The sequence below is a fragment of the Mollisia scopiformis genome (assembly GCF_001500285.1).
Source record: "Mollisia scopiformis unplaced genomic scaffold LY89scaffold_19, whole genome shotgun sequence".
NCBI lineage: Eukaryota > Fungi > Ascomycota > Leotiomycetes > Helotiales > Mollisiaceae > Mollisia > Mollisia scopiformis.
The window spans coordinates 790315-807295 of NW_017263599.1; the positions used below are offsets into that span (position 1 = coordinate 790315).

The window sequence follows — 16981 nt, forward strand, 5'->3', positions numbered from 1 at the left end:
TCTTGAGATGAAGAATATCATCTTCGATGGGAATTCGAAAGGACCCTTTGACCAGTATCCGGTGGACTGAGATATATGCTGGTGCCTAGATTTTACTCAGTACTAATCCACACGATCTACAAATAAGACGGAGATTGCAATTGGGGAATTGGACTTTCTTGGGAGTCATACGACCAAAGAGGTCTCTACATGGGTGTGCTATTGGAGTGGGCGTGGAGTTTTTGCTATTCATGTAAACATCGCAACTAATTAGTGCGACCTCACATTTCGAATGGAAATCTTGAGATTTCACCGTCAACCCAAATTATTTCGATGGGTACCTTGTCTTTCCTTTGGAGAACAGCAGTTCTTAAAGCTATCTTCGATCGTGAATATATTACACGTTGGTTAGTATGTGCGCAGGTCCATGGCTAGCAAAAGGATGCTCCTCAATTCGGGCTTTTTCATACGAGTCTTGCTCTCATGTAAGCTTTATGAACAATCTTAAAGCATTGGTGATAATCAATATTGGCTATATGGATCGCGAAAGGTCTGTGAACTTGTTTAAGACTACTTAGATAGAATCACAGAAGGCCGGAAGCAAGATTGGATAATGGAATTCCGATTGAGGACAGTTTTGATCTTCGTAGTACTATATTGGATGATTCGAAGGGAAAAAGCTCCTAAACGCCTGCCTGACTCAATCTTGAACGAACTCTGTCTTTGTTGCCTTCTTGTTGAAGGTGCTCGACCAGAATTATTGGAAGATCATTCTTGTCTCACGTTCATAGCTTTCATCTGAACCTTTATCCGAAGGTAATGGAGGCCTCATCTGTTACGCTACCAATAGCGTGTTCGCTGAGCCCTTCTTACAGTATCGCATATTTTTTTCTCAATTTAATACCAACATCTCAACACATCTATTCGACACCCGCGATCGACCTCGTCTTCGATTCTGAGCTCTTGATAACCATTTCCATTGCAAAGAAATCCATCATTGTTGCATCTCGCGATGCTCTCAGCGGACGGTACTCAGTAAGAGGCGCAAACGGATTCCCCATTTGCTTCGCGATTGCTAACATCAATCAAAGCAAGATCAATCTTCTGATCCAACAACCTCTACCGCAAGCTCTTTCGATAGCCAAACTCTGCTCCTGAACGCCTCTTTCGATGTATTCCCAAAATTGCCTCCGGAGATCCGCGACGAAATTTGTAAGTCTTGACTTGCCATAGCATGTCGTGCTTCTTGCTTTCTCGGGAATCATTGTCTCTACACAGCTGTGAAGCGCGCTGCTACTACATGCACATATAGACATAAATTTGAGCTGTTACCTGTTTTGCTAACTGGGTCGCTGGCTACAGGGAAACTGGCCTTGCCTCGGTTGCGTTACATCCATATCTCCGTGAATGAGCCAGACGTCGATGGTGATCAACCTATAGCAACCTATCCTGCGGTCAAGATCAGAACCCAGGTTCCGGGAATGCTAGGTGCTTGTCAGCATTCTAGAGCTATAGCCTTCAAGTACTACATCCCACAACTCCATATCCGCTTCGATGGATCTCCAATCAACATCGATCACGAGACGGATATTTTTGCTTTCGAGAGTGAGCGGACCATCCCAGGATTCTTCGGCGATGATTCACGATGGAACGACGAGATGGAGGCGTTCTTGGGCAATATTCGCAAGATTATGGTTCGGGGGAGACAGCTCAGTTTCTGCGTGGGCATCTTTTTCACGGTGTTGAAGAAGGTCAAGCACATATCACTAGAGACTGAGTCTGCTCTTACACTTGGTCTTTCAAATACTGTAGGCTTCAAGTATAACAAGACATACGATATGCTTAGACAGTCGTGGCAGGTTTGGGGCCGATCAAATGAAGAGTTTCCTACACTTCATGTCGTTTCCAGCGGTAAGATGGATGAGCTGGTGGCTGCTGGGAGAAGTGTAATGGGAGACTCTGCAGATTAGGGGGATTTGGTTACGTCGCTGGAGGAGGGTTGCGGGTAGAATAACCAAGTCGATCACCGTCTCCCCATCCATGATCTCTAGATAGACTTTGGCATGATTGTGGCTTATGTCAATGTAAGAACAACACATCATAAAACTCTGAAGGATAACGTGTGTCTTCGTGTTCACCCGCAAGTCTGAACCCCCGATTAGCTACAGCTGCATACATATGTAACTCACCAGGTTCAAATGAAATGCTTGATATATTTTGTACACAGCATTAAAAATGCAATGAGCGACATGAGAAGCAAAACAAATACCAAATCTGTGTTTGTTTTGCATTCCCAAATTATTTTGATTGTCCCACATTCTTCTCTTCTACCCACGTGCATGCTCCAATCGCCTCAAAAAGAAAATAAAAAATAAACCTACTTGTGTTTCTTAAATCAATATTACAATAAGCGAAATCTGCCTCGATACAAGGTGCTTGATAGGCAAAGCAGCTTTATTTCTAGCGCGGGCGGGGGTGTTTCTCAAACAGAACACAGCCTTGGAGCAAGAGAAACTACACATTCTGTGATCTTCAATGTTTAAGCTTGGATAGTGTTCTACAGTTCCCATAAGCTTTGTTGATTTGATTTAACAGATTCTATAAGTCAGTGAAGGCCTGTTTCCTTGTTTTGGCTTCATGCTCTTGCCACTTGTGGGAATCGCTTGACTCACCGAGTATAAGAGCAAGGAAAAGTGCTGACCTTTTGCTTTCTTCTCCATCCCTAGTCTTACCATTGTACACTTGAATCATCACAGGCTTAGAAATCAGAGTCCTCTCCGCTGTTGGGGATATATAGAGCTAAAATTTGAGAAGATCTAGGACATTACAGTCATGTGATGACAATGTAAGTAACTCTGAGCACTAACAAACATGAGTCATAACTCCTAAGAAGCATAAACATTTCCGTAATACGCTACCAATCCAAACCCGCACGCTTCCGTTCCAACAAATTAAACACAACACTTCTGCTCGCTGCAACACTTCTGCTCGCTGCAACACTTCTGCGCGCTGCACAACCGCCGAACAAGACTCGTGCACACTCTCTTCATCCGACGGATCAGGTATGCTCTTCATCTATCAATGTCTTCATCACTTATGAGCAGCGTGCCAGCATCAGCTGAGTTTGCAACTACAAATCTTCCGAGTCATATCCACCCCGCCCCCCACTCTGTCTCCAATGCCTTTTGACGGATTCGCTAACATCTATTTGCTTGCCATCAGTAGCTTATTGTACTTACTCATCAAACATCATGATAGAAACAATGTACACGATGGAGCTTCAGCTCCCAGGAGGCGTTCTTCGGATGCGCTTTGCACCCAATCTACTAGAGCTTGCGGTCTCATTCACGTACGGCCTCAAAGATGCTCTATTATGCCCCCGACAAATCAGCGGTTCGTTTTCAACCAGCACCTCCCCCATGCTATCACAAAGCTAACATGTATCCAGGCTCGCTGATCACTTGCTGTAGCGCACATGCTTGCCTTGGTGATCAGTACCTTGGTCTTCCTACAGTGGGCGGTGACGAACCTCGGGCTGGAAATCGAGGACTGGAGGACGAATCGGAGGCAAACAGATACGACATGGAAGAGCTCGATGACAGCAGCAAGGATTTCCATACTGAATTGGATAATACAGTAGACGAGTGTGGATTACCGGAGGAAAATGCGCAGAGAAATGAGGATGTTGACAGCAAATACAAGCAACTCGACAACCGAGCAACCGAAAGACTCGATCTGTCGCTCGAAGAACTATACGCAAAACTCTTGCAAGACGTCGAAAACAATGACGAAGATGAGTTTGGACAGAAAATCGAGCTCTCGGCTGAAGAATTCCTTGGACGTGTAGCTTGTCAAGATGAGAGACGTGCCGCTCGAGATGCCGGCCGCGAATATCAATACGCTGGAAAGGAGCTCTATGCCATCACCACATGGCGATTGCCAACTCTTGCTTCCAGCTACAAGCACGCCCTCGCCAAAGAAGCTTGGAAGGCCTCCTCATCTTCCCTTTTCGGTCACGCTCCTACTGAACCAGTAGAGTTCCTTCCGTTTCCACGGCTGCCAGTCGAGCTCCGACTCGAAATATGGGAAAACGCAATTCCAAAGCAAAGAAAAGTGGCAGTCATTTCCCTAGATGGAGCCTGGTCGACTCTGTATTCTACTAGAGGCAGGGTCGAAAGGGGAACGGCCTTTCAATCTCGAGCTCTTACTCAAGTCCCTGCAATATTACATGCCTCAAGGGAATCGAGAGAAGTAGCCCTCGGACATTACAAGCCTTGCTTCGGTGCCCACTTCGATGGGAATCCTGTCTACTTCAACATATCCGAGGATAAATTACTCTTCCAAAACTAGAAGGCAATTCAATCCTAGGTACGGAATAACCAGCTAGAGTCAACGGAGGATCTTATGGAGCTGTTGAGAGAGGACATGCAGCTAGAAATGGAGCTCCAGCACTTGCAAATAGGGACAAATCCATCAGACAGTATATTCGATCTTCCGAAGAGAAACTTTCTCACTCAGTTCAGATCTTTGAAGACTCTGACCATAAGCCCGCCTTGGCCACCATATATGGACGAATTAGTAGAAGGTACACCAGATGGTGCCAGGGTTCTCCGAGAGCAGCCATGTGTCAATGAGGTGATTCGAGGTTTGGGCGGAAACAGCGGGACGACCATGCCAGAGCTGAAGTTCTCTAGATGTGAGGATTCTAATGTCTTTGCAATGACAAAGGCAAGTCATTTTAGTGTCAGACGATGAAACTTCTTGCTAACATGCCTAGGAATTTACCTCAACTCGTGAGGCCCCTGTGGGGATGCCTCTGGAGATAGTCGAATATGTGGAAGAGTCTGACTGATGAACAATGAAGTCTCCGTGTTGGAAGGAAAGAAGTGTTCTAGTCCATACGCCAACAATTGCTGTTTATAAACGGGGCCCCCGCCATTCACGAATGGCATGTGCCATTCATAAATAGCGGGGTGTTTACGTATGGCACCTCCTATTTATCAACTAGCCCTGCCATTCATAAACAATTAGAGCATATCGAGCTAGCCATGGCTAAACAGCGCCATTCATAAACCGCCCGGAAATAAGCCCCTGATCTGAGCTTAGCACTCTAGTACTTCAGCACGTTAGCACCTCAGCACTTTAGCACCTTAGCACTTCAGCATCTCAGCACTTTAGCATCTCAGCACTTTAGCATCTCAGCACTTCAGCACCTCAGTTTTCTAAGACTTTTGCACTAGAGGAGGTGCCAGAGGTGCCAGAGGTGCCAGAGGTGCCAGAAGTGCCAGAAGTGCCAGAGGTGCTGAGGTGCTGAGGTGCTGAGACCAGGGCCTTATTCCCGAGTTGTTTATCAGTGGCGCTGTTTAGCTATGGCTAGTTGAAAAAGCTCTAAAAGTTTGTGAATGGCAGGGCTAGTTGACAAACAGGGAGTGCCATACATAAACCCCCCGCCATTCATGAATGGCGGGGGGTCAGTTCATAAACAGCAGGTGTTCACGTATGGACTAGAACAGAAGAATGACAAGTGCTACTTGGATAGATGGGTGTATTTTCACAATGATATGTAAATTTTCGTATGGAGGAAGAACCAAATAGGCTCTATGGTTGAAGAGGATAATGTGCGTTCGTCCCATCAAATTAGTCAAGAATTGGATTTTTCATCATGGAAATTGTAACAGGTGTCCACCGCCCAGATTTTTGATCCTCATATTTTCTTTATAGTGAATTTGGACTAATTGGTACCCTTGAGCTCCTCTACAGCCGACCGCAACTACATGTTATCGGAGTTCCTCCGTCAAGTTTTAACTTGAGTATGATCTCTTCTCCATACACTAACTCTAAGCCTGAAAACTGTGGTGAAAACAGTTCCTCGTCTCCAGTACAACAATCTATTGATCAGCACATGTCTCCAATTTTGAGCTTCTCATATACACATTGTCTGTCCTTGATTCCATATTTATGAGGTATAAAAGCCAGAAATCCAGCGAACTAACGCAGTCAGTATAACCGTAACCCAAGGTATACTGAATCTGATGATCTTTTGTTAGGGTCTTATCTAGAACCAGGACCTCGCATCATTCGGGTGACTGCGGCTGAAGTACATCGTTTTTATGTACCGTTCGAAGAGCCTCGGCGACTCTGACGAAGAGCATGCCAGCGAACGATCAATCAAGCCTTCCTATAACAGGTACTCGTTACGGTCGCAAATCATTCACCCGAGTCTAGAGGGATATATATGTAGCGAAACCAGAGCTATGTTGGTGAACAGATATCCTATGTGCTTCGAGGTCTCATTATGAAACAGAAGTATCCATTGCAACCACGAATATGATACATTGTGCTTCGTCGCAGCTTCAACATTGCATTCTTTCGAGTTAGCATACCTGCAGAACTTGGTCTATGGTCGTGAACAATGGGAGCCGACGAGGCGTTGTCTGAAAATATTATCTGCCCGATCAAAGGGAGCACGCTTCGGCAGCCTCTCGGGGTACAGCCATTCCCTAACATGACCTCCGTCAGCATGGAAGCTGGAAGCTCTATCAGTGATAATCATCTGCAATTTATGGCCTTGATATCATCGCCCTTTTGATGCGAGGTTTTCAACTAGAGCGAGACACCCAGCTGCTAGAAATTAAATTGTCAACTACGAGATCTGAAGCTTTACAACATACGATGGCTTCAGAAAGTCAAGAAGTAAGTTCTGATCTCTTCGCACCCTGGCACAAGCTAAGAGGATGAAAGTGTGCTGTACCGAAGACCAACTTTACTAAGAAGCCGCTTTTTATTCGGGGTAAGGACATGAAATACATGGAAAACTGCTCGATTTATGATCCAGCAATTGAATATGTTGGAAATTGCTACTACACTTCCCCTTGACCAAACACCACCTTCTCTGATCAATTCCGGGATCCTGTCCTTCAGCGGAATGTGAGTCTGAAGCCAATTGAGATGGGGGGAAATGCTGACATTAGTAGTCATTACGCTCGACGGAAGCAGTGGAATATAGAAGAGATACCAGCTCTCACTAGGATGTATTAAAGTTGAGATCAACCTCCAGAGACGATGAACAGATTGACAAGAGTGTTCAATCAATATATGCGGCGGACGTTTTGCTTCTTCGGACTCTATCATATCTCAGATAGGTTCAGCTACGGACGGCATGGCTCCTTGATAACGTGTGTATGTTTCTGATATTGTTAGTGGGAAAGGTATTCTTGACTTGATTCAGCTCGCACTTCACAAGTCTACTTTAGCTACGAGTTAATGGCAACGACCATGCGATAGGTACGTAGTTTAGGAAGGAGACAGTCGAGAAGAAGTTTTGCAAACCTAAGATCACTTCTCTGTGCATTAAATCGCAAGTTCCACGGCATAACTCCTGAATTCAAGCTATAATCTGCAGGTGATGGTGACTTCAAGTGCGGCGGCCAGGGATTTCTCCGACTGTCAAAGCCGTATTCCCGGAGTCCCGGAAGTTCGAACCTACTGGTAGACACTGGAATTTTTTGACTTTTATTTATTCACCACACGGGCTGGTGGCTCGTGATCGTGCTCTTTCCGCAAGTGGTAGTAGTTGTTAGCGTTCTCGCTTACATAACCTTATTTTCTCGACAAGATACCCAGGTACCTTCCTCGAGATCGCAATTTCAACTTCTTCTAAATTACAACATCGTTTTCGACTTGCGACAACAACCGGAATCATGGGCATCCTCCAATCGTGAGCATCCCCATTCCTTGTTCATCACCCCCAAGTTTTTATTTGCGCGCAACGCCCTACTTGAAATTCACTAATCTTGAGCAGCACGATGAACCACGAGTCGATCCCAGAAAGTGCCCAAAGCACAATCTCAGATACGCGCGTACAAGACCAACAACAATCAGCGGAGCCCAATACGGATCAATATCCAGATATTCGTATTGCACTGACGAGTTTCACCCTCTTCCCGAAGCTTCCCATTGAACTCAGATTCTTGATCTGGAAGCTTGCGCATGACGAGCCACGAGTTCTTAATATTTCCAAGAGTGACAGGGCCAGAGAGCCTTTTTCTCCATCTACTTATCGAGTACGTCCGATGTCGAGTCCTCCACCGCTGCTTCACACGAATAGAGAGGCAAGAAAGATTGGCTTGGAGCTCCGACAGCTGTGTTTTAAGTCCATGTTAAACAACAAGCCAATGTACTACAGCTTTGCAAAAGACTCACTGCTGCTGGACGGTGTCGAAACTTGTTACTGCTTCACCCACCATTACTTCAACTGCAGTCCACTGCGCGGATTACGTCACCTCGCCAAAGCCAATGACGAGTACGGAAACCTCCCTGGCTCGGTGCAAACCGTCATCTACAGACCCCGAGGTGCTTCTTTACGAGCGCTACGAGATTTTCACAGTGTTGAAAGACTCGTGGTGTGCCGGGATGACTCCTGGCCGGCGGAAAGGTATCAAAGGATCGTTCTCAAGAACCTCTCCAAGTGGTGGCGAGCAAAACTGGGGTCAGCTTTCATTCTACCAAAGATCAGTGTACTGTCCCGGGCCGAGATGGACAGAGTGACGAACAATCACCAGGTAATGCCACTGTGACCACGATTCTACGAGACACTAACATTTTGTAGATAGACGAACAGCTAATACAAGAAAGATTAGTCCCAAACTACTGATGCAGATTTCTCAAAAGATACATTCGCTCTCATCGCTTCTATGGTTCGACGATCAACGCCTTCCGTGACATTTCTAAACCACACTCGGCTGAGAATACTTAGTGCAGAAAGTGGGAAGTGTGATGTGGGAAATGGGAAGTCAGAGCAGGGAAGGACGCACTGGCAACAAAAAGTTTGGCGTGTTGTGCAAACTAGCTGCTACCAAATCGATCCTCAATGCGAGAGCTTTTCCATCACAGTTCTCTTTTGGTCTCAAATCTCGCTCAGTTGAATCGTGCTGAAGTCTCCCCTCTCAAGTTCATTGGGTATTTTGTCCACTTTCGCGTCAGCGCCCGCCACTGTCTATTAGCTTCTCCCCTGGAATCAGACCGTGTCTTGTTTTATGTGGAGTTGTGGACTAATACGCTCAATGTTCTTCCATAAGCACAGCCTTACGTTGAAATGACAGTCTCCAAGTTCACGTCTCTTTCGATTTATAGACCAAATCCTCGCTTTCTTGTAAGTTCGTCGTATTCTAAGTGCCTCGAACTTTTGAGTTGAAAACTCTATTCAAGACGTGCATCACCAAAGCAGTGAATTTCGAAATAGTCATAGCCCTCCAGTCTACTCTTCAGCCTACTTTTAAGCTCCCGAAATGCTATTTTAATGTTGCACCTATCAAAGCGACGTTACCATATCTACTCACACCGAAGGATTGTCCACTCGAGGAATATAGTGTCTTGAATATCCAAGTGACGCATCTAAATCTGAAGCAATAATCCGCTCTAGTACTTGACTGTCCAACAGCTATCCAGAATACTCCTGCATAATATTCCCACATACCTTCTCAGTCACCCAGACTTCTTAATAGCAACAATAACATGCACTCCACTATGAATTTGGCATTAGACACAAGAACAACACCAATCACAAACCCACCAACTGAATCACCAACTCACCGAAATGTAACCATAAAAGCCACCTCTACTCTTCCTGGCCGCAATGAAACAAAATAACAACCAACATGTCTTCCCCAACAACCACCCAACAAGACCCAACATTGGAGCTAGACAATTCACATCCCAAGCAACTACCGCAATCACCAATCAACTCAGACCCTCTCAAGACAGAAACAGAACGAAAAGAAGCATCAGCCCTACCCTTCGAAGACGGGCCACGTTTCGCATTATGGTGGGATAGGAAGATGTGGGAATCCGCCATGGCGGAGAACTTTCGACTCGAGAAGGAAAGGATTAAGGAGAAGATGAGACGAAGAGGTGCTGAGAATGTGGGAAATGGATCAGGAAAGGGGGTGAGGATGTCGAAGTTATGAAGGGCATTCAAAGACATACGTTCATCTGACGTACTATACGTAAGAAGTGAGTGAGCGAGTAGATGTAATGCATGGTTTCAAAGAAAACCTTAGTCGTAAACATAAATTCGCTAGCTAAAACAACCATCAAAATCACCGCAACCTTTTCCCTCTCTTTGATTTTTACTGCATGAGCTCCTAAAAAGCACCAGCAATAACCCCCATCCCAAGCAGAGCCGCAACACCCATCGTGCCATACGCCCTCTCTGCGCCGGCCGTCACTGCGTGCAATTAGCACCTCTGCCACAAACCGAAAAGAAGATAAGAGCCACTTACTGGTACTCGCGCTCGGTGCTGTAGTCGTAGCTGAGACGCCACTTGTGAAGGGGACTTGACTCACGCTCGATGCGCCTGCGAACACGACCGCTTGTGTCGAAGCTGCGGGATTGGGTGTTGCTGTGCTGTTTGCTGGGTTTAAGACACTATTTCGCATCTCGTTAGCCCTCTTCCACTCGTCCACCCCGAAAAGAGAAACAACTTACTTATCAATAACATGCATAACCCCATTCGCCACAATAATATCAGTAATAGTAACCATCGCCGCATCAACAAAAACCTTCTTATTCACAGCCTCGACCGCGACCTCGGTGCCCATCAGCGTAGGGAACGTCTCGTTTGCCAGCCCGGTGGACAGAAGGGTGCTGTACCCCACGGTGCCGTTTATGACGTGGTATTCGAGGATGGATGATAATCTTTCGATTCATCAGTGTCTTACTTTCTGACTCCCAAAGAATAGCGGGGACTTACTGCGTAGTAGACAAAGCAGTGGTCGCGGACCCGATGGCTTGGAACGCTGCGTTGGAAGGGGCGAAGATGGTGACATCTTTCAGGAAATCGACAGCTGAGACGAGGTTTGTCTTCTCGAGGCCCCCGGCCAAAGCAGTTAGGGAGCTGTCGAGAGCGGAGGTGGATGGTGGGAGAGGGACTGTGAGGACGGTGTCGATGATGTGGATTACGCCGCCGGTGAACATGACGTCCTTTTTCTCATCAGTGACCGCAAGGAGAGAAGGGAGGGAGGGAGATGGGGAGATGAGCGTACAGCAGTGGTAACTTTACTAATTTCCTTCAACCCACTCATGATTTCGACCGTCTTCCCGCTCAACATGCCCGCTACGACCTGACCGCCCGTTACATTCGTGAAACTCGCATTTGTCAACAGAGTCGGCACGAATTGCTCCTCGGTAGTAAACGCCGTGGAAGGGAACGAGCCGTTCAGGACGTGGTATTCGAGGAGGCCGGCGACCATGCCGGAGTCCTTTGAGGCGGACATGCCGCCTGCGGTGGCGAGGAATTTGGTGAAGGCGTCGTTGGAGGGGGCGAGAATTGTGATGGGGGATGCGGAGGAGAGGGCCGCGGAGAGGGATGGTTGCATCGCGAGGAGACCTTGGAGATGGTGTTAGTGTGGGATAAAAGGATGGTAGGGGAGGGGATAGGTACTGACTGGAGAGGGTGGAGAGGGTTTTGTTGTTTGCGGTGAGGACTTTGGATAGAGTCATGGTCTGCGCGGACACGAGTCCTGCTGACAGAAGGAGGGTTGTGAACAACATCTTGATATAGGAAGATGGAATTAAAAGGTATAGGAGGAAAGAAACTTGAGCTCACAGAACTTCAAGCTTGGAGAGAAGAGAAAATGAGGGCAAAGAGACAGCAGACGAACGACGGAAACAGAAGCAGAGGAGAAGAAGAGCGAGGGAAAGAAGGGAAGGATATACATTTTCGCATGGCTTTCAGTCGGAGCGAACGCATTAACCATCCCTCCCCTTCAGAAACTCCTTCGAGTAAAAACGAAGCATCACAGCGCGGCACAATGCCGATTCCGAATGTTCGATGCGTTCCATACATCAATACCCATGGCCGACTCTCGAAAATGCTTGGCCAGATCGCTTTACCCGGAAGCTAAGGAGGAGACAGACCACTTGGAGACCCTTCGCTAAGGTGAAGGGATTTAAGGTTATGTCGATCTCGAAACAAGAGGCAGTCCTGGTGCGGGGACAATGAAACGGTGTCGTGATTGGATGGAGGGGAGACGCTTTGAAGGTGTGAAACGGAGAGGAAACGGTTTTGAGGCTTGGCTTGGATTGTAAATTTAAGTTGGCATTTAAAGTTGGGAGCGAAGAAGATCTATTGGCAAGGAAATTTCTCGAAAGAATCTCGAGACTTACCTGCGTAGGTTATTGATTGAAGATTCTAGTGGATAGGGAGGCATGGGGAAAGAGATTGCGTGGATAATGCACGATGACTTGGCCAAATTCGGCAGTATGAAGAACTTTCTTCTGTGTGGGATATGAAGAGATGGGTATTGCTACCTCGGTTCGGTTGCACGAGAAAGGGTTGGAGCTTAGGTAGTAGAGATCCATGCAAGACTGCACGATCAACAAGATCCATGCTCGACAAGCAAACAGCATTGCATAGGCTTCGCTTTTCATTCCATTCCCATCCATGCTCTCTCCAAAGTACCGCACTATATACAAATGCATGCCCAAGGCTCTCATCAACCATCCATACACAATCATAACATACATTACGCGCTAGGGTCAGAAAGGAAAGGGGGATATCACAGGGTTTGTTTTTCGTTCGTAAGTATGCATGCATCGCTAAGCCCAAATCGAGTCGTTGGTTGTAAAAGGAAGACAAGAGGTAGAAGTGAACAAGAGCTGTACATGTCGTGATGAAGGAATTAGTCGCTGCTGACAGCTTTGCGGAGGTCGGTCCATTTTCGCTGTAAGGCTTCGTGCTGAGAACTCTCCTGTTCGATGTTAGTGGGTGTTTGTTGGGGGAGGAAGAGCACATACCTCTGCGAGCTGCATCTTTGTTTCCACCAAGGTCTTCTCCATTTCGCTCATCTCTTCTTCTAGCTTGCTGTTCTCTTCATGGACTTCTTGGTTCCGCTTCATTAAGCGGTCCATTTCGCTCTTTAATCGTGCTTCGACTTCCTCGGGTTGCTTCTCAATGACCGATCTTAACTCTTGAACTTGACCCTTGAGGGATTCGTTCTCATCTTTCAGTTCCTCATTCTCGACTTTGGTTTTGACAAGATCTGTAGCAAGTGCGGCGTGCTCGGTGTCATGCTCTTGAACACGTTCTTCCAATCGACGAACCTTGAACGCCAAGGAATGATTCGTAGCTTTCAACAATTCGAGCTCAGCTTGACGCTCCTTCTCCATCTGTGCTTTCTCTTGCCACTCTGCAGTGTATGCCTTGAGGATTTCCGGGGTAATCTTTACAGCACACGCATCCTGGACGAGCTGATCCGCCCGGTAAATCTCCTTGTCGATACTTGCACCTGAGCTACCAAAAAATCCTGACTCGAGAATAGATCCAGCTGACGGAGCTTGATCAATATAAACGTCGAACAATCGATCCTTCAAGAAGTTTGTCAATGCTCCCATGTCCGTCATTCCGAGGAGGGTTTGGGCATTCTTCTGCATAAGAACAATACCAAATTTGATAATGGCTGATAGGCCTTCACTGAGGATTAAGTCATAGATCCGTAGAACAAGTTGAAGTGGGAATCGATAGGCGAACAGGGTCAAAAACCACTGCGTTGCATAGAGGTGAGGTGTTACCCCTTTTCGATGCAGATGACAATACAAAGCTGGCTCAAAATCTTCCAATAATCGTTCGAACTGGTATAGGTGCATGTGCAGCCCTGGCATATCCTGAGTGAAGAGGTCCCGTAGGTTGTAATGGTTCATCATTCGTACCAACAAACAGAAGGCTTCTTCTTCTGGCATCTGCAACAGGTTAGCTTGAGTCTCAAGTATGCATAAGGAGACGAACATTGAAGAGTAGAGGCATGACCAAGAAGTTCATTCCTTGGGCATACCCAACTCCATCATCGAACAGAGCATACGCTTTGCAAACACCGAAGAGCCCCTCTTGCAAGCCAGCACTAGCAGCAAACTTGGAGAAACTAGTTCGAGCTCCCAGATCCCGCCTAATAGCCTTCTCAAGTTTCTGCAAAGAAGCTGCGTCCTCTTTGGCCTTTTTCTTCTTCTCAGCTTGTGCTTTGGCTATCATATCTGGATCCTTTGGCGGCGAAGGAGATCTCAAGCCATTCATCAAAGTATTTGCAGGGCTGGAATGATCAGAATGGATCGATGAGGCAGATGAGGCCACTGTCTCTTCTTTTCCGTTGACAGAGTGCGTACTATGAGCACCACTCGATCCACTCATCCTATCCTTGTCTTTGTCGGTTCCACGGTTGACAAGATCCCTATACATTCCCTCGAGCCCTTCATTCTGACTCTGAGCCAATATCTGCCAAACGACACCTCGAATAGCATGTGGAATTCCGGTAGTGATAGCTCGATTTAACTCTTCTGGGCTGGTTCTAGCAACTGCGGCGGGGCCTTCATCCACCACTGCTTGCCAGAGATCCCAATCAACAGGAGCTGATGGATCAGTCATTGCTGATGGACCTGCAGATACACCAGCAGCTCTTCCAGGAGCCAATGCAGGATTCGGACTTGAAGGACCAGGAGACATAGGTGGATGTGCTGTATCCTCGGCTGTAGGACTTCCCAAACTCATTCCAAAAGTTGGCGTCCTTGCCATCAATCCCGCTAAACCACCAACTGCCTTGTCGTCTTCGGGTAGCTCTGTAATACCAGCTTCTTCTCGCATTCGTAGAAGCTTAAATCTGTCCCTTAGACTGTTTCGAGCTGGCCGGCCTTTTCCATTGGGTCCCTCAGACTCGTGTCCTTCTTCCAACTTGCTCATCATCATCTCAGGATTGCTTCCAACCGTAGCTATCGAAGACGCTGTATTTCTCCGCTCACCTGGAGATGGTATAGGAGGTGAGACAATAGTTTCTTTTGGCTGTGAACTATTACGGGAAAGCCAGGAGAAAGGACTCGTCAGCTTTCTTGTGGGTGCTGGAGCAGGGACTGGAAGAGCAGCGGGAGCCGGCGTGTGGGGCGGTGGAGGAGGTGCCCATGGTACTGAGGGTAGTTTGCCTGAGAGGCCTTGTAGCGGTGACTTCTTTGGTGGGAGCGGTGGTGGTGATTTCGGACCAGCAGCTGCTTTAGCCGATCAGTATACTTGACTTAGTAAAGTTTGGTATACAGAGGGTACTTACAAGTTGGTGATGGGGACTTCTCGGCATTTGTGTCCTCATCTAGGCTGACGTTATCTAATTCGCCATTATCCAGAGACGAGGTCGAGGGACGATGTGATGTGAGGAGTGGTGAATTCGGTTGTCTGGTATCGTCTTCCCCGTGCTTCTGATCACCATTTGTTTCTCTTGGTGGCAGAGCTGGCACTTCTGCGGCATCTTGTGAGCTCGAGGGAGATCGCTGTTTGGTCAACGATCTTGTCCTCTCCATGGTCGGTGTTGGAGCATCCGCCTCTGCAGTGTCATTGGCATCCTCGAACGTGTCCTACCAAAGACCAACCCATTAGCATAATTCCCAATCATTGTCCTGCGGAAGCCAGGGGGTCGTGTGACGCAGGTAAGGAGCAAACATGGGGAATGTCAAACGCACATTTTCGCGATCTGAAGCGTCGGCGTTGGACTCTCTCCTCTCTTTGACCGACTCTGTCTCCGCCGAATCATTATGCTCGTGTTCGGACATTCTTCTGCCTTCGCTGTGTCGGTCGTCGAACGGGCGTCGGGGAGGTCAGGAGGTTCTTGGAGTGCTCGAGGCCATTAATGAAGGGCGACGGAGTCCCGTTGGACGACAGATTGGACGAGGACAAGGACGATCGCTGTGGAACGGGGAATTGCAGATGGTGCAACGGCGCAAGTATTGTATGCGAAGATAAAGAGTGACAGTAGAATGTGCAAGTGGTTGTGAAAAATTGAAATTTGGTGGTGTTGACTCTTGGATATTACTCTGGCCCTGGGTTTCTCTTGACACGCCGCGTCGCTGGGATTGTGGCTAGGAGATCTTAAGACAGGGGTAACTCAACATTTGTAGCCCCGATTTAGCTTTATCGAGATTTGCTGTGAATGCGAGGGACATTCACAGAGTCCGAGCAAAGAAAGTTGAGAGAAAAGATTGATGACGACTGTGAGGGGATACACAGTTCAAGGGCATCAAAAGACCCTTTCCATGGCCATATCAGCTTGGTCTTCAATTGGTGCTACACTTTACTCTACTCGGTACAGATCGAAGTTGCATGGGCAGAAGACCGGATTTCACCTCCCCACCAGCCACATCCCAGCCACAGCCACTCATAGTAGCCACCACTAAAACATTTGCTGCCAATCACGGATCATGTAAGGGAATCTTGAAACAAAGCGTGCCGATCTCGTAGAAGTCAAACCACGCCTCTTCCCGTGGACAAGTCGCCGAATGTTTCTAAGAAAAGTCATTCTCCAACTTGCAAATGATGATTTATTGCTTGATGAAGTTTCTATTCTCGAGGAATGTTGCATTTCCTGGAGCGTCGAGCCGCAAGAACGAAATGCAGGCAGAACAAATCCTACATTACCTTAAGTAATGCAATATCAGCCTCGACCCTCGGATACAATACCTAGTCAGCCAACTTGCATCCTTCCCCTACCTTAGCTTTGCAAGATATTGTTTGACAACTTGGCACCACAAAGAAGATGAATTGCGAACTACCAAGCCACAGAGAAATGATTGTGAGACTTCACACAAAATCCATGAAATGGAACGTAACAGGTTTGATAACACGTGATACTTCTCAGCCTTCTTCACAAGGCTGACATTTGGAAGTGAGGCTGAGGATGGGTTATTGGCAGCTGATGGTCAACGAGGTCAGAAGATATCAAGAGTGTGATCGACGCCTCAAAACTTTAAAGACCTCTGGATGCCGTGAGCTGACCTACAGCAACATTTAGCTTAGGATCTTGTGTTTTGTCTATCCGAGGATATTTTCTGCGTTGTGTAGAGAGGTCAAGCTAAATTACAGCACCGAATCAAGGATAATTCCCATAAAAGCACGTTGGGGTACGTGCACGGATGAGCTGCATTTCAAAAGAGCTCAACAAGAGGTCATCTGCGGTGATGGCCAACGGAGATCTTGCT

General features: G+C 47.1%; 5 protein-coding genes across 5 annotated transcripts; 3 read left to right on the top strand and 2 right to left on the bottom strand.

Moving 5' to 3' along the window:
• Positions 1–406: 406 nt before the first annotated feature.
• On the top strand, positions 407–1949 carry LY89DRAFT_672664 (uncharacterized protein; the record flags this gene model as incomplete). Its single annotated transcript, XM_018213297.1, has 4 exons — positions 407–464; positions 830–1014; positions 1071–1191; positions 1258–1949. 4 exons carry the CDS (start codon positions 407–409, stop codon positions 1947–1949), a joined length of 1056 nt encoding a protein of 351 aa, XP_018067806.1.
• A 1293-nt stretch (positions 1950–3242) lies between these two features.
• Positions 3243–4329, top strand: LY89DRAFT_754180 (uncharacterized protein; the record flags this gene model as incomplete). Its single annotated transcript, XM_018221311.1, has 2 exons — positions 3243–3372; positions 3428–4329. The coding sequence occupies 2 exons, from the start codon at positions 3243–3245 to the stop codon at positions 4327–4329; spliced, it is 1032 nt and encodes a 343-aa protein (XP_018067807.1).
• Positions 4330–7585: 3256 nt separating this feature from the next.
• Positions 7586–8845, top strand: LY89DRAFT_785150 (uncharacterized protein). Its single transcript, XM_018222860.1, has 3 exons — positions 7586–7696; positions 7781–8540; positions 8588–8845. The coding sequence occupies exons 1-3, from the start codon at positions 7680–7682 to the stop codon at positions 8630–8632; spliced, it is 822 nt and encodes a 273-aa protein (XP_018067808.1). The 5' UTR covers positions 7586–7679; the 3' UTR covers positions 8633–8845.
• A 1247-nt stretch (positions 8846–10092) lies between these two features.
• LY89DRAFT_687549 (Fasciclin-domain-containing protein) lies at positions 10093–11379 on the bottom strand. The gene is made up of 5 exons (XM_018215522.1): positions 11023–11379; positions 10731–10960; positions 10466–10675; positions 10260–10405; positions 10093–10204 (listed from the first exon to the last, which is right to left on the bottom strand). Exons 1-5 carry the CDS (start codon positions 11353–11355, stop codon positions 10122–10124), a joined length of 1002 nt encoding a protein of 333 aa, XP_018067809.1. The 5' UTR covers positions 11356–11379; the 3' UTR covers positions 10093–10121.
• Positions 11380–12361: 982 nt separating this feature from the next.
• On the bottom strand, positions 12362–15465 carry LY89DRAFT_651659 (RabGAP/TBC). Its single transcript, XM_018212176.1, has 4 exons — positions 15064–15465; positions 13764–15004; positions 12776–13717; positions 12362–12729 (listed from the first exon to the last, which is right to left on the bottom strand). Exons 1-4 carry the CDS (start codon positions 15308–15310, stop codon positions 12661–12663), a joined length of 2499 nt encoding a protein of 832 aa, XP_018067810.1. The 5' UTR covers positions 15311–15465; the 3' UTR covers positions 12362–12660.
• Positions 15466–16981: the final 1516 nt, after the last annotated feature.

Coding starts and splice junctions, on each gene's coding strand:
- LY89DRAFT_785150 (XM_018222860.1), top strand. Junction 8,541..8,587: donor GAGTGACGAACAATCACCAG/GTAATGCCACTG, acceptor AACATTTTGTAG/ATAGACGAACAGCTAATACA.
- LY89DRAFT_687549 (XM_018215522.1), bottom strand. CDS start 11,355: ATGCAACCATCCCTCTCCGCGGCCCTCTCCTCCGCATCCCCCATCACA. Junction 10,961..11,022: donor TTAGTAAAGTTACCACTGCT/GTACGCTCATCT, acceptor GATGAGAAAAAG/GACGTCATGTTCACCGGCGG. Junction 10,406..10,465: donor GTTATGCATGTTATTGATAA/GTAAGTTGTTTC, acceptor GATGCGAAATAG/TGTCTTAAACCCAGCAAACA.
- LY89DRAFT_651659 (XM_018212176.1), bottom strand. CDS start 15,310: ATGGAGAGGACAAGATCGTTGACCAAACAGCGATCTCCCTCGAGCTCA. Junction 13,718..13,763: donor TCATGCCTCTACTCTTCAAT/GTTCGTCTCCTT, acceptor AACCTGTTGCAG/ATGCCAGAAGAAGAAGCCTT. Junction 12,730..12,775: donor CAAAGATGCAGCTCGCAGAG/GTATGTGCTCTT, acceptor AACATCGAACAG/GAGAGTTCTCAGCACGAAGC.